We start from the raw sequence: 17109 nt of genomic DNA, 5'->3' as shown, positions 1-17109 counted from the left end.
CTCCATGTGTCTTGGCATCAATCTTTCCCTGGCTCTAGAAGGGACCCCGGGTCCAAAGGATGCACTCCGCTTTTCATTCTTGGTGGCTTGAGGTCCCTCTCTCTCTGCTTGTTTCTCTCTCCTTTTATCTTTTATGAGATAAAAGGTGATACAGACCACACCCCAGGGAAAATCCCTTTACATTGGTTCAGGGCTGTGACCTGAGTAAGGGTGTTGCATCCCACCCTAATTCTCATTACATGACCTAATCCTGACTCATTAATATAACAGACAGCTCACTCCCAAATGGGACCATAACCACAGGCATAGAGGCTGGGATTTACAACCCATCACAAAATGGATGATAAACAGATCATGAAATGGAGGTCAATTACACAATACTGGGAATCATGGCCTAGGCAAGTTGACATATATTTTGGGGGGACAAAATTCAATCCACAATAGGAAAAATAGGAAGCAGGCATAAATACAAATCAAAGGTATATATAAAAACGAAAATTACAGTAATAGAAGAATGGTGGTTAGGGGAATACAAGATCATGGACTTTTTTTTTTTCCTTCTAAGACACAGACTAGAAGGGAGGGTAGCTGAAATCAGGCTTTTGTAGAAATTTAAAGGAATTCACCCTGAATGCCGCAATGATGAAAGAAGCATCAGGAGCTTAGCAAGGGAAGTGGCCCTTGAAGTTTGAGGGGAATAAAGCTGTTCAGTCCTGTTTTAAATGTTGAGCCCCATGAATAACGTGTGTTATTTTAAAAATTACTCATATTGTTCCTTCTCATTAATATAACATGAGTGGAATGTATTGGCACATAGCATTATACAGCAATCTGTAGCAGTTTCTTCGGCAGTAGCCAGGTGGGGAGTAAAAAAATAGACTTTTTCTACTTCTGGGGTTTAGGGAAAAAAAGTCACATGTATAACTGATGAGTGAATTCTCTGGTCATATTTCCTGCAGTGTTATTTTTCAACAACTGTTTGGGCTCTCAAGTTCTTTGATCTCACCCTTAAAAGTGTGGACACACATGTTAAGGTGAAACTAAACCCTGGGAAATCTGTGACTTTGGGGTCCGGGGATTTTGCTACTGTGAAACCTATGTAAATACATCCTAAAAGCTCTGTTGATGGAAGGAAAATCGGTCTACTTTTACAAAATTATAAAAAGGCAGCTGACAAGGTAATCTTTTATTTTGGGGAGAAGCTGCATGATTTTTTAAGTTGGGTTGTTAACAATCGAAGGGAACTATTTGAAAATGTAACTTTGAAAAAGGTTAGTTACTTGGCTCAATAGAAACATACATTGTTTTATGGTGGCAAACGTTTACATAAAAGATTAAATGAACATGTACTGGAAAAAAATTATTATTATTACACTTTCCCAAATCTATGTGTTCTAGAATATAATTGTGAAGAATATAATGCTATAAAATTATTGTACTTGGTTTCATTGCAGGTTGCTCATTTTCACTGTCATGATTTAAAGAGATTAAAATACAAAATATAAAAGTTAGATAAAAAATTACTACTACTAAATTATACAAAACTTCATGATGTTTATAATGCCATTGAAAAAATACACATGGAGTTAATTTTATAAGGCCTTAATACCAGGAACCCTTAAACATTATTAAAATCTCCATAGAGTTAAACTTTTGTAAACGATTATCAAGGATTTAGAGGTCTCTAAGATTTTATTTTTTTAAGATTTTAAGATTTTAATAATAAGAAACTGAAAAGTCTATGCAAATATACTCATATGCATATGTGAATGAATATCTACCTGTATTTGTATAGGATATCTATACTTACTCCTTACCTAGGCTGCAATGGTTAAGCGCTGAGAAGGTTGGTGGTTCAAACCAACCAGCCACGCTGCCTTCTGCTTCCCTAAAGATTTACAGTCTTGGAAACCCTAGGGGGCAGGTCTACTCTGTCCTATAGAGTCGCTATGACTCTGAATCCACTCGATGGCAATGGGTATACTTACATATATCCTTACGTGAATGCTATTTTTAAGTACAGGCAGTCCCTGGGTTATAAACTTCCAACTTATGGGTGACGGGTACTTGCCCTTTAATGTTAGTCAATGTTCCCTCACCTTGAAATGACTGAACCAACCACTACTCCACAACAAATTCTTCATCACAATCACCTTCACTTGCCGCACATGCAGCTTTTAAATCATTAAAAAAGGCTATTCTTGCACCAAAGCAAGGCTAAATAAGAACTGTATGCGCCGGTTCTGACTTACCTACGGTGGCACAGTGGTTAAGAGCTCAGCTGCTACCCAAATGGTCAGCAGTTCAAATCCACTAGCTGCTCCTTGGAAACCCCACAGGGCAGTTCTATTCTGTCCTATAGGGTCGCTATGAGTTGAAATCAACTTGATAGCAATGGGTTTTAGGAATGAATCTCGTTTATAACTCAGGGACTGCCTGTAGTGTTATTTACCACACATAGCTTTTATAAACAAAACTTCATTGAGATTATGGTTGAAATAATGAGTTTTATGATATCTACTGCAGGGAAAAATACTGGAAAAGACAGACATGGGAAAAAAAAGAAAATACAGGATGGTTTCCATCCATAAATATGTTAGAAGAACTCAAGATAAAAGTGAAATTAAAATAGTGCTTAATTGATTCACTAAATAATCAACATCTATATTTTAGTACAGAGCCCTGGTGGTGCAGTGGTTGAGAGCTCGGCTGCTAACCAAAAAATGGGCAGTTCAAATCTACCAGCTAGTCTTTGGAAACCCTGTGGGGTACTTCTACTCTGTCCCATAGGGTCGCTATGAGTCAGAATCAACTCGATGACAGTGGGGTTTATATTTTAGTACATAAAATTAATTTTCAGAAAATTTTTTTTTCCTGAAGTTCCTATGGGATACAAAGGATTAGGAACAGTCAAGGCAACAGTGAAGAAGAATAAAGCTGGAGGACTTACACTAACAGCTATAAAGATACTATGAACCTGTAATAATACACCGTAGGAACACAATAGAGGCCAGAAACATACCCATATATAAGCAGTGACTTGGGGTATAAGTGGTGACAGTAGCACTGCCATGAACTGGGGAAGGGATGATCTTTTCAATAAGAGGTGCTGGGGCAACTGGGTATCCATAAGAAAAAGAAAAAAACAGACGCTGACCTCACACCATACACATAAATGAATACCAGATGGATTTCTAGATCCAAATATGAAAAACAAAACAAAACTTCTAGAAGCTAATAAAAGAGAATGTCTTCTTGATCTTGGGGTCAGGCAAAGACGTCTTACATAAGTAGTTTAAACCTTAAACTTAAGTTTAAACCTTCAAAAAAAAGATTGATAAATTGGGCTACATTAAAATCAAGAACTTCTTATTCATTAATAAATACCATTAAAAGAGTGAAATAGTAAGCCATAGAAGATATTTGCAATACATGTAACTGATGAAAGATTCAAATACAGTGTAAAGAATCCTTACAAATCAATAACAAAAAGACAAACAACCCAGTAAAAAAAAGAGCACTTCACCAAAGAAAACGTCCGGTAAGGAATCACGGGTACTCTGACAGAATGGAGAACATATGACATATACTCCGTCTAAAAATCAGATGATGCAGGGGATCAGTATAAAGGTAACAGTAACACTGAGGGTGGCTAATCAAAGTGTAGCAAGGCAACTTATCAAAGTTTTCCCAAATAAAGTATAATTTAACATGAGTTTTAAAAGATGAATGAGAGACAAAAAAGATGCGGAAAGGTGCTCGAAGTAGAGAAATGATAATGAACAAAGAAAGGCATGTTATACTACCATGGAAGGCCCCAAATTGGGAAATTTAGTAGCACTGAAGTGTAAGGTGAGTGAAAGGAGGTGCAAGGAGATAAAGCACAAAAATAAGGGCTCTCAGCATGAACAGACTCATTTATGCCATGCTTATGAGTTGGTTTTCATCTTGTAGATAACCGGAAAGCAAATGTAATAATACCCACACTAAAGAGTTGTGAGAATTCAGGTGGTCTGCACAGTGCCTGCATGGAGTGGTCTATCAGAGGTAACACACTGCAATGGATAAAAGCCAGGCTCTGTCTGAGCCCACTGCCTAGGCTCAAGTACCAGCTGTAACACTTCCTATTGCTAAACACTAGGGCAAATTACTTAATCTCTTCATTCTTCACTTCTAGTGAAGAATGGGTTATAATGGTTCCAATTTTAGAGGCTTGCTCTGAAGATAAATATGTTAATAAAGTACCTAGATCAATGCCTGGCACAAAAGCTTAGTAAACGTTAGCTATTATTGTCATTAATAAATGTAGTTCTCCTTCCCAGTAGAGAAGCAACAAGATATAAAAGAATCTTGGAATGGAAGTCAAGAGGTCTGAATACTATCAGTCCTCACGGTTACTAACCAGTAGAGTGACTTTGAACACGTCTGCTCACCTTTCTCAATCTCGCTCTGCCCATTTGTGAAGAGGCTACATGGCCACAAATCTCAGATTCTTGTTTTCAGTAACTGTTCTAGAATATCAGCAGGCTCAAATATGACACTATGACTCACATACTGATTTATTTTCATGATTATGGATTCTCCAACAGCATATATTGGATGGATATTTAGCCAAATGGCAGTTTCTTTGCCTCTCGGTTATTTACTTGTTTAAAATGCTTCCAGTGTTTGAATCTGTGGCAGAGAAACTGAAATGTGATTATTTATAAGAAATTAATACAGCCAAAGGAAAGTTTTGGTGGATGGAAAAAAAAGCTAACATAATTGATTTTTCTGCATTTAAAGCTTCAAGAATTAACTAACTGTGGAGTTGCTAATGATTACACAAAAACAGCTAAGAAGTTTTCTTCATTTCTAAAGGAATAAGACTCTCATCATATCAGCACTGGTGTACCAAGGGGTTGGGATGAATAGGGAGTAGGTAGAGGCAATGGTGGGGAGGAGGAGGTTATCACTAATACCGTTTACAATTGCCAGCACACAGTGTAATAAAAAGCAGACCAACTTTTAGTCAGTCTTATTATTGTTTTTAAATTCCCTACAAACAATGAACCTCCTTATTACCTGCTCCCAGGGCAGGTAACTCTCACTGTCCCCTGCTTTATTACACCACTGTGTAGCAGTACAAGAAATCCATTATTTTATTATGGGGAAAAATTCTAAATGAAAAAACAAAAACAAAACAGGAGGCAAATGTTTATACATAATATGATCTCAGTTATAATACATATAAATATTCTGTTCCAAAGATCTATATTAGGTATTGGGTGCTGTGGAGTAGATTTCATCTCATAGTGATCCCATGTGACACAGTAGAACTCCCCCATAGGGCTTTCTAGGTTGTAATCTTTACGGGAGCAGATCACCAGGGGTAGCTATGAGTTGAAATCGAGTTTACAGCACTGACCAACAACATATTAGGTATTAAAATACATACACACACACTCGCATGCACATGCAACTCTCTATCCATCTATTTGTCTAACCTGTTGCCGTTGCCATCAAGTTGATTCCAGCTCATAGCAACCCTAGAGGACAGGGGAGAACTGCCTCCATAGGGTTTCCAAGGTTGTAAGCTTTATTAACCTGCTATTGAATGCTATTCTAACATAAGTTACAAACCTGTTTTATTTTTTCCTCCATGTTTTAACCAATCCAAACAAATCTGATGTTAGACTGTCCGAGACCAGATTTGATGACATTACTGTCCTACTCAAAAACATTTCATGACTTCCCCACTGTTCATATCCACAAAGCTTGATTAAAAGACCTTCACAATATGGCCTTAATTTACCTTTCTTGACAATCCTGCCTTTCCTTTTTCCACTCCACTCTAGTTTTCCCACATCCCCTGTCCTTTGAAAACACTAAGATCTCCACCATAAATCTCCTACTTCTCAAAATGTATTCACTCAAAATGGCCCATAAAAAAGGGGACCTCCTATGTGACACCTTCCCATTTTCTTACTCTATATCTTTCACTCTCCTGACCTAACATATAAGAGTTGCTTAATAACTACTCGTGAAATTTGTTTGAAAAGACAAGCATTGGGAGGTTCCATTTCTCAGCATGGTACATAATGAGCTCCTGTTTTTGTAGGTACTGGGTCAGTATCCAGTCAGTCTTGTTCATAACTCATACTCCCTATTAACTAACTCCTTTTCATTTTAATGTTCTCCAAGTATGATTCAAACTCTGTCCCTTACCTAGGCCCTCAATGTGAGGACTGATTAAGTCCAGTCACTATGTGTCTGTGTGCTAACATGAACCATAATTTCTATGTCAGATATGAAGCCTAGGTGTTCATGGCTCCGGTTATATGGCTCATCTATTTTAAGGCTGCAGTAAAAGTGGTAATTTGAAGGACTTGTAACCCAGTCAGTCTCTCTGTGCCTGCTTCCTTATCACAATCCTCTGATGTCTCTGGTGCCAACGCCAAATGAAGCCATCACTCCAATTGCTCAGGTCAAATTCTGTAGTCGTCTTTTATTCCTCAACTTACTTCACAGCCCACATTTCACTATTTTCAAAATACAACTGAAATCTAACCAATACACCTATCATTCTAATCTTGGTCACCATCATCTTTCACTTGAATTATTTTAATAGTCACTTATATGCCCATTCTTATACTCCTAGAGCCAATTTTCAATACTGCTGCCAAATGTATCCTTTTTTGTTGTTGTTTGTTGTTGTGAGTCAATTTTGACTCATAGCTACCCCATGTGACATAGAAGAACTGCCTCACAGAATTTTCTAGGCTGTAATCTTTATGAGAACAGATTGTGAGGTCTTTCTCTTGCAGAGCCCCTGGGTGGCTTGGAACTACCAACCTTTCTGTTAACAGCATAGCATATTTAAAACTGATGTCTCTTTTGCTTAAAATTCTCTAGTTACTCCCCATTTTACACAGACCATAAGCCATGATCCTTACATTGGCCCATGATGACCTCTACAATATGGTCTCCATGTAACCTCTCTGAAGTCACTTACCTCTGCTTTGCTCTTCTGGGTCCAGCAACTGCCCTCCATGCTATTATTCCTTTAACAAACCAGAAGCCACATTCCTGCCCTAAAGCACTTCTTCTTTCTAGTCTGCTCTGCCCAACAATATCTGTATTGCTCATCCCCTCTTTTCCTAAGTCTTTGCTCAACAGTCATTTAAAAACTGCACGCTCCCAATTTCTCTTACACAACCACATTTATGTTTTTCCTCATAGCACTTCTCATTTATTATGCTTATTTTTATCTATCTCACTCCCTTTGTATGTAAGTGCCATTCAATGGCAGAGTTTCTCTGGTACTTTATTCTTACATACCCTCAGAACTCACAACAGTATCTGACACACACTAAAAAACACTAGGCACTCAATAAACGTGTGCTGCATGAATGAATGGGCTGCCAAAAATTTAACTCATATGGCTGGCCAAAGGCTGAATGATCTCCCCAGTAGTAAAACCCAGTAGAGGCCAAAGAGCAACTTCAATACCTGACTATTCTTTTACTCCGTCTGAATTCCCACTACACCTGAACTCAGAGAATCCATTTCCTGGTCTGTATTCTAGGTGGAATACCTAACCTACTTATAACCTTCTTGTCAATGCTAGGTGAGTTACTTCTGACTTTTAATAACAACCCCATGATGGCCTTATATCTGGCCTACTGAAAAATCAGTACTTCTACATCCCTACCAATTGATCTGAATCCTAGACTCTTGGAGCCAGATCTTATAATAACTCATTTAGGAGTGTGCAGTTATTACTATTTCCCATTATGACCACTATGGTTTCACTCTGCTCCATTACCACTGACTAGAGTCATACCTATCCCAAGAAAGCAGTAAAACAAGGCTGATAAAAATATATATTTCATAGGGTTGTTGTGAAGGTTAATTTAATGTAATATATGCACAAGGCCTAGACAGTGCCTGACACATAAGGGCTAAATACATATTACCTGCTCCTGTTACTAAATAACATACATCCATTACTCATCAGATGCCAGTTTAATCCCTGATGATAAAAGCTAACCAGTTTTTTCAAAATAATTTGAAGAGTGACACATAAAAAAATATGTACTACATAATGAATCTGTGGCAATGATAGAAACGCAGATAGAATCCTTTAAATACAAAATTTAAGACTGGAGATGCAGTCTTCATCATCTCAAAAAGGCCCTCATGGCAAAAAAAATGAGTAAATATAAATGGTCATAAAAATAAGCATGCTACTTCAGAGGTCCCGGAATATACAGAGCTGAAGTTGGTGCTATGGATTGAACTGTGTCCTCCAAAATGTGTGTCAACTTGGCTAGGCCATGATTTCCAGTTTTGTGTAACTGTCCACCATTTTGCCAACTGATAAGATTTTCCTATGTGTTGTAAATCCTACCTCTATGATGTTAATAAGGCAGTATTAGAGGTAGTTATGTTAATAAGGTAGGACTCAAACTACAAGATTAGGTTGTATCTTGAGTCAATCTCTTTTGAGATATAGCAGAGAGACAGGGGGAACTCATACCACCAAGAAAGTAGTGTCAGCAGCACAATGCATTCTTTGGACCTAGAGTCCCTGCGCTGAGAAGGTCCTAGGCCCGGGGAAGATTGATGAGGAGGACCTTCCTCCAGAGCTGACAGACAGAGAAAGCCTTCCCCCCAGAGCTGGTGCCCTGAATTCGGACATCTAGCCTACTAGACTGTGAGAGAATAAATTCCTGTTTTTAAAAGCCATCCACTTGTGGCATTACTGTTATGCCACCACTAAATAACTAAGACATTTCGTAATGCAGTCAATAACAGTTCCTCAAAGTTCAATAGAAAGAATGTACACACCACATGCAGTTCCTACAGAAATTATCTCAAATAGCTTATTTTGAAAACACAGAATTTAGGAGTATCAAGAGTGAAGAAAATGGTCTTAAGAACTTCTCCCTTAATCAGATAAATCATATGCACTTGAAAAAAACTCAAATTTTAAAGAGTGACTTTCCAGCTATCAGTACAGATGCAAGTTAATATTAGAGAAAGGCAAATCTTTTGATAAATTTATTGGCAACTATAAGCAGCTCTAACTTTTCTTTTTAAACCCTTTTCCACGTTGTATATGTTCAAACGAAATTCTGTTAAAAATAAAAGTCATGGATGATCCTCAAGTTTAATTGACAACACATTGCCTGGAAAATATCTGAAACTCTTAAGTTAACTGATAACTTTGGTGTGTAACCAAGTTGGAGATCTTATATAAAAATTTTTTTTCATACATGCTAGATTTTTTGCTTTAACAAAGAATAAAATAGCACCTCTATTATTAAAAGCACAATTTTTAAGTTTGAGGACTAAGTAGAACATGCCTTAAATAATATTCTTTATCACCTTCATAGATAATATCTACAATATTAAGTAAAAATACTTTATAAACTAAGAGTTACATGAACCAAATTTCAACACCAAGATCTATATATTCAACACCTTTTGGTCTACAATAGAAATAAACTTCCAAAATTTACAAAATTTTATTAGCCCTTTTCATCAATACAAATCACTGGTATAATGTCTTTTAAAATCCAATAAAATTATCTTTTTTAGATTCTAAATGGACTGAAATGATTAATTTTTTCTGCTGTTCTGTACAACAGGCCCCCTTGCTTAGTTTTTCACTGGGAGCTCTGGTATCTCTTCAGACCTTCAAATCTTTAGGCAAGAAAGTATACTTCAGAATTTTTTTCTGCCATACTTTAACAGCATTTTACAAAGGAGGATATCTTTTTTTGCAAATTCTGAAATATACAATACATGTATCTAAACTTTTCACAACAGGTCTTACTTTCAAATATATTTATGTTGAGTAAATATTCACCCAGTTCAAAGTTCTACTCCAGAAAATTTGGGAAATGCTGTGCAACTAATGCAGCATACATAATCATTATGACATTTCAGATATATGCTTAAATCTTTTTAGGAATAGTCATTTCGCAAAGTTAATGATCCTACCTGGCATTCCTAGCGAGAGGCTATCTTGTCAGACACTAAACTTGGTCAGAGGTTGCTCTCACTTTAAAGGAACAACTTTCAAATCATGCAAAAACATAGACTGATACATTTTTGACAAAATAAAGTTCTGGAATAAAATAGGAAGAGGAGGAGGAAATAGGAAGAGGAAGAAGAGGAGGCACTGCAACACCACACATTAGGTGCCAACTGTATGACAGGTGACATGCTAGGTATGTCAGCTATTTCATTCATTTAATTCTCTTAAGGACCCTATGGAGTATTAGCATCTCCATTTTACAAATGGAAAAAATAAAGCTCAGACAGGTTATATTTGTTATGTCCAATAAGAACAGCTGGTTGAGCTGGGATTCAACCCAGCCCGGACTGACTCCAAGATTCTGAGGCTTCACACCATACCACGACATCTCTTTTAAAAAGAGCATTATTTGAATTTGGGCAATAAAAATAATAATACAGATTTTTGCCCTTAAAAGTTATCAAGTCAATCAAAGAAGCTAGAAACTCTATCTCATCACAAGGTTAGAATCCCTCTTTCTTCTTCCTTAAGTAACATATGCTGAATATCGTCAGGGTTATTGGTAGTAGCAGGTGGATGAATTACCTGAGAGATATGTGTTACCTCAGAAGTTTGGCATAGAAAAGTACTACCCTTCAGACACAGCAAAAGCTAACATTTAACAAGATTATCTCTTTCCTTCCATTCTTCCCTCCCTCTCCCTCCCTCCCTCTTTTCCTGCCTTCCATTCTTTCTTCTCTTCCCCCCTCTCTCACATATGTATAAACATAAATACATATTAACATACAGTGCATATTACTCAGAGAAAGAAGTGTTCAACTTAATGTCACAAGGCAGTAATGTCATTAATCTGACCAAGCAAAAGATAATTCCTAGAAGAAACTAATTTTGGCTTGAATTCAAAGAATGAAAGAATTCACACTCAGAGTCAGACGGCGCAAAGAGGAAATTCGTAATAAAAATTGGAAACATGAGAAGGGAGATGATTCTAGCCTAAAATAAAAAAAAGAAAAAAACTCTTTTTTTTTCTTTTTTTAGGAACTGATAAATATGTACATGTTGCTGAACTAGACAGGACATGGTTGTAAAGTGATGCAGACTGCAGTGATACACTGTAACACAAGGTTTTTTATTTTATGGATGAATTCAGTAAGGAGTGTGACATATTAATTCTGAGTTGGTAAGCACTAAGCCAACTGGATAGAGACATTAGATTTAAAAAACGCTAAAAGGTTTTTGCTTCTTTCACTATGAGAATACCTAACGAGGTGAAATGACTTATTCAATGCCCTAACTAGTGGTAGAGCCCTGGTCACCAAGTCTCTAGTCTAGTGTAGCTGGCTCCCAGAAAGAAGCCCCATCCCCCCATCATCTGTTCACCTTTCCCTTTGTGGCTGTGGGGAATTCTTCTCTGTTACTAATAACTCCCAACGCCATAACAGACACACCCAGGAACAGTGACTCAGGGAGGAACCAAGGCCTGAATTGGATAGTGTAGTGCAAGCACCTCAGGAATCACTCTGCCCTAATTCTCACTAGACTTTTGCTTATGTATCTTCTGGATTTCCATATTTCACAAGAGTAAGATTCACATCTCTCCAGGAAGCTAGCCTAGGATTATGTAACAGACGCAAATGGCCTTCTGGTTAAGCATGTGCACGCTCAAGATCTTCAGAAGTTTCAACTCTGTGGATACCTACCACTGAGTAGCCGGAAGAAAAAGTACTTTAATGAAAGATGAATTTTTAAAGTAATTAGCGAGAATGTTTTCATAAGAGGAGTTCACAGTAATTAGGAAAAAAAAAAAAATTATATATATATATATATATATATATGTCATCTTGGGAACACTTCTTGATAGACAAATAATTACCTGAGAAAAGTCTTGCTAGACACTATCAGACTTTATAAAGTTGGCCCAAATGTAATTGTCAACTACATAGTGAAAGCTAGCAAAAGAGACACTACATAAAAATATGGCCCTGTTACAGCACAAATAAGATGTTATCTGTACTTGGATTTCCCCAAAGGAAAATTTTCAAAGAAAACAAGCAGACATTTAAAACAATAAAAAATGAAAACCTTTAAACAATTCTAAGTGACTATCAGCAAAAATAAAATGAATAAAAACAAATCTATAAATTTCTGAAATACTATAAAGATCATATTCTGCTTTAAAAAACAGAATGTTTCAAAGATTACCTTACTGAAGCTAGAAATAAGAGCATAGGCATTCATGGTATTTGAATAGAAAATATTTCCAGAAAGATTGATTAGATAAATACTATCATTTTAATTCCTATCTCAAGGGACTAAAAGGTTTACTTTGTGGTTATGATCAGATTGCATCTGCTTGGATTTCTAAGCAGATTGATTTTGGTTTCTTTTCATTATTTTAAGATTTTTCCATAGTATGGCACTTACGAGTCAGAATCGACTCCATGGCAATGGGTTTTATGGCATTTATTTTCCTAAGTGCCTTATCTCAATTGCAAACAGAACAGTGAAAATGGATTTAAATTCTTTTCTGAGATCTCCTCTTAGGTTCTGCTTTGCTGGTTCCTAGCCCCACTCGTTTGGATTCATACCTCCCTTGAATTTTACACTGTTGGTTACCAAAAGAATCTCCCTGAGAAATTTGGAGGCAAGAACTTTATTCTAACCATTAAAACATGAAAAAAGGATCACCCCTTTATAACGTCATGACAATCCATTGAGAATTACCAATCAAGAGAATCTGTCATCTGAAAATAATTCAAAAACAGACAATCTATCATGACGACGAACTGGCTTTTCTGTATTCTAAAAGGTAATAAGAATCTGACTTATCTGATGAATTAATGAAAGCCACATTTAATCTTTTAAAATCAATGTATTCTGATAAGATTTTCTTCATAATAATATTTGGTCTTCTCATTTAAAAAAAAAAAAATTCTCACATGACCTGGTCCAGTTTTGGACTAAGTAATCTTACTGATAAAAACTGGGGTCAATAGCTTTTTCCCAGACAACACAATCCTTCAAAAATCTTTCAACTGATACAGTGGCATGGAAGAAATTTCCAAAACACTTGAGAAATGTGCATTACATAATATATAGATATTTTGGCTTCAATATTTATTGTATCCGGGTAGAAACTAGAACATTTCCAGTGCTTTTGTTAAAAAAAAAAAAAACTAAAATTAAATTATCTGTTATGATTTATATTCCACTGTAATATACTCAAATTAGAAGTTCCAGACAATTCTCTTGCTTTAAATTCAGCTTGGATACGTGTATACAAACTAAATAAAAGTAAAATAAGGTAAAATTCTCTTTCCTATCTTTGATTTTGTGGAAGAGAAGCAGAGCATTATATTATCATTTTATAATATGGACTTCAATTCCCTCATTTTGCTAATACAAGTGGGAGTCACCAGCAGACAATGGCCACAAAGCGGATATTACTTTCAGAGGCTCATAAATATATAGCAGCCACATAAGAAAAAAAAAAAAAAGTTCATGATCAATGTTAAGCTTTCATGATATCCCCTGATATATTTTGTGTCACAGAAATGCAGTGCCTCAAAGTAAACTAACTATAGTCTAGGCTACTTCATTAACTACTAAGTTTGCCATAAAAATATTCTTAATTGTCACTGGTATATTTTTCAATTTTCAGTTAACACTGTGGTTCAAAAGCGTATTTTCTGTACAAACAGAAATTAACAATGTTAGCCCCCTTGATATTTATTATCTTTTACAGGGACTCATATATTCTTACTTTTGTTCCTGAATTCTGCTATTTTACAAAAAACAGCAACATAATTTATTCACAGAACACCAGATACCAAAACCCACTGCCGTCGAATTGATTCTGACTCATAGCAACCCTATAGGACAGAGTAGAACTGCCCCCACAGAGTTTCCAAGGAGTGCCTGGTGGATTTGAACTGTCAACCTCTTGGTTAGCAGCCATAGCTCTTAACCACTACACCACCAGGGTTTCCAAACACAGGATAGTAGTTTTAAAAAAACTCCTAGTTCAATTCAGAAAACAACTGACGGTTCAATTCATTCAATAAAGTTTGAACACCTACCTTCTGCCTGGTCCTACAGCTCATTTTTAACAATTGTAATCGATTAGTACTTTCTTTAATATAATCCTGCTAAAGGAGTCAACATGGCTAAAATGTCAGAGTATTGAAGCTGAGAAGGTTAGGGGAAAAATCACCTTATTTTTGCAAAGCTTACATTTGCAAGGCTAGGCTTCTAGGTGCCTGTCTTGAGAAGTTACAGTATCACAGCAGATTTCGAGAGTCTTATATTTCTGTACTTCATAAAAGCATGCTTTTTCAAGCATTTCTGTCTTGTTGACATGCAAGAAAGCAATGCCATGTATGTGTGCATCCTTCTGAGGTCCTTTAAGATCTAAATTTCTACGTCCTATAGTATCTGCCCTGATGGCATAGTGGCTAAGAGCTTGTCTGCTAACCAAAATGTTGGCAGTTTGAATCTACCAAGCACTCCTTGGAAACTCTATGGGGCAGTTCTACTCTGTCCTATAGGGTCGCTATGAGTTGGAATTGACTCGACGGCAATGGGTTGGGTTTTTTGTTTTTTTATAGTACCTTCAACGCACATTACAGTTAAAAAATCAAAACTTTCTGTCCATAATTTTAAAACTCTAGGTTGAACTCAATAAACTGCTTGGGAAGTTTTGTTGTACTCTCTACAGTGCCTAGCACAGTTCTGAGTACACAGAAAACTTCCCATGACTTTCAGTAGTTTATTAAAAGAAAATTTCTGCAGCTTTATCTGAGTTCTAAAACAGAATTTCTGAGGTTTATAAGCCCAAAATAAATATCTGATAAAGAGCACTGAGGCCTTAAAATGCTAAGTACCTCAAGGCCTTACTTTAGAATTTTACATTATTATACCTCATTTTATAACGTTTCCATGTAACATAAGAACTAGATAAGTAATCATATAGTTCATTTAAAAGCATAAATCAGATCCAGACTAGGAATTAGGACTCAGTCCTATTGAGAAGAATTTTACCAGATCCAACAAAAAGATATCTCCTTTTACAGATTAAGAAAAATTTAAGTAGTCAGACTTACGGCTGCATGAAATCATCTTATTTCCAGTCCACACACACCTAAGTCTTTGGGAGGAGGAGGTCTCTTGGGGGTATGTACATTATCAAGAGAAAATTCCCATCTTTAGCAGGGACCTAATGCCACTGTCTCAGATATATGCAAGATATAGCAAAGTGTAACCTTCCTATGGATAAAGTATATTTACTGAAAATAGGTATGGTTCATATACAGAGATTTTCTGATCAGCATACATATCTATTATAGTACTCCCCAGACTTTTCTACATGTCAAAATAAAAATATTACCTTTCTTGCTTCTTTTATCATCTTCCGAACAGTTTCCTTTATTGTAAGTAGTTGTGCTCTTGGTGGATTAAAAAGGAGCTCTATATGGGTGCCCCCTAAGAGTCCAGGCATCACATATGGCCAGCCCAAGTCGAGGTTTGGCGCTTCAACGTCAGACTCAATGGGCCAGTATGTCCCAGAAGATGAGGTATCATCACAGGAATTATCAGTACCATGTATTGTACTTTGTGCAACTTTCTGGACATTTTTTAGAATATAATCAATTTCTTCCTCAGCTAGAAATTCTGAAACTCGTTCCTTGGCAAGAAATTCTTGGTAGGCTTCTAACCCGTGTTCAATCAGCGTATCAACAGCTACCCGATACCATTCCTTGTAGTGAGGCTCAATGTAGTTGTCTGATTTACACTCATCATTCAATGAAGAAAGCATTGATGAGGTCTCCATGCTTGCAAGCATTTGACAAGTGCACGTTCAAATGTCCATTCATGCAGTGACAAGACGTATCTGGTTGTTTGAAAAGAAGGAAACCAGGTCAGTTAGCATTCTGCAATCATATACTTTAAAATACATGTCAACTACTTATTTTTACATTTACTTATTTCTATTATCATCAGTTCAAAATAATATACATGTCATAATGACAGTAATAGCACCACAATTCACAGATCTATCACAAAAAGGCTAAAACAGATTTCATTTTAGAGACTGCTGGCTGATTTTCCTTTCCCAGGTCACTCTACTTTGAGTTTTTCACCTAAGGCCTCTTGCTTCTCTGACATCCAGAAAGCCCATCTTTCTTCACTTTAACATGGGATTAAGCACGGTGGTATCCGCTTCTAGAAATCTTTTTGGTCTTAAATAATTTAAACAGAACTAAAATGTAATCAAAGCCTGGCCAGCCATTCATACAAGTCTTTACTGAGTACTTATACTGAACATAATATGCCAGATGAAATATGAAAGCACAAATCACCTACCCTCTAAGAATTTATTAATTAGTTGGAGAGGCAAAACGCACACACAAAACAGTTAGCACATTGAACAAAGCACTATACTGCTAAGGACCAAGATGAGTAATGTCTTTATTCAGTGCTTTAAGAATAAAAGCAAGTAAAGATCACTATGGAATAAATGAGTTACAGACAGCTCAGTAGAGGGTGTGGGCCTCAGATGAACTTGCGGCAATGAGTAAGAATATGACCATCAGGTCAATACACCAAAGTCAATTGCTTTTCTATACACCAGCAATGATCAGGTGGAAAGAATGAACACTGGCATCCCACACAAGAGTGTTTTACGAGCAAAAGCACAGAATAGCAATGAGCTTGGTACATTCAGGAGTCACCAGAAAACTTGATCTGCTGGACAGCAGGTTCCTTTTACTAAGAGTAAAACCAAAAAACCAAACCCAGTGCCATCGAGTCAATTTCGACTCATAGCAACCCTATAGGACAGAGTAGAACTGCCCCATAGAGTTTCCAAGGCGTGTCTGGGGGATTCGAACTGCTGACCCTTTAGTTAGCAGCTGTAGCACTTAACCACTATGCCACCAGGGTTTCCCTTACTAAGACTAGGAGATAAAATTAAACAAACAAGATGGAATCAGGTATGAAGGGACACTAGATATTTTTGTGATGCAGCAAAAGGTACGTATAAAGCGATTAGTCTCACAGCAGCAGAGGGCTGGAGGAGGGTC

At 36.7% G+C, this 17109-nt stretch overlaps 1 protein-coding gene across 1 annotated transcript in view; it reads right to left on the bottom strand.

The window, feature by feature from the left end:
* The window catches only part of FAM83B (family with sequence similarity 83 member B), a 69687-nt gene extending 52856 nt beyond the window's left edge, over positions 1-16831 (bottom strand). The window contains exon 1 of the mRNA XM_003404422.4: positions 15414-16831. Coding sequence (XP_003404470.2) covers positions 15414-15869 — 456 coding nt within the window. The 5' untranslated portion in view covers positions 15870-16831. The remainder of the gene's footprint in view (positions 1-15413) is intronic.
* Positions 16832-17109: the final 278 nt, after the last annotated feature.

Source organism: Loxodonta africana, chromosome 1 (assembly GCF_030014295.1).
Source record: "Loxodonta africana isolate mLoxAfr1 chromosome 1, mLoxAfr1.hap2, whole genome shotgun sequence".
Lineage (NCBI taxonomy): Eukaryota > Metazoa > Chordata > Mammalia > Proboscidea > Elephantidae > Loxodonta > Loxodonta africana.
The sequence above is the reverse complement of the archived record's forward strand: the minus strand, read 5'-3'. Positions and strand labels throughout refer to the sequence as shown.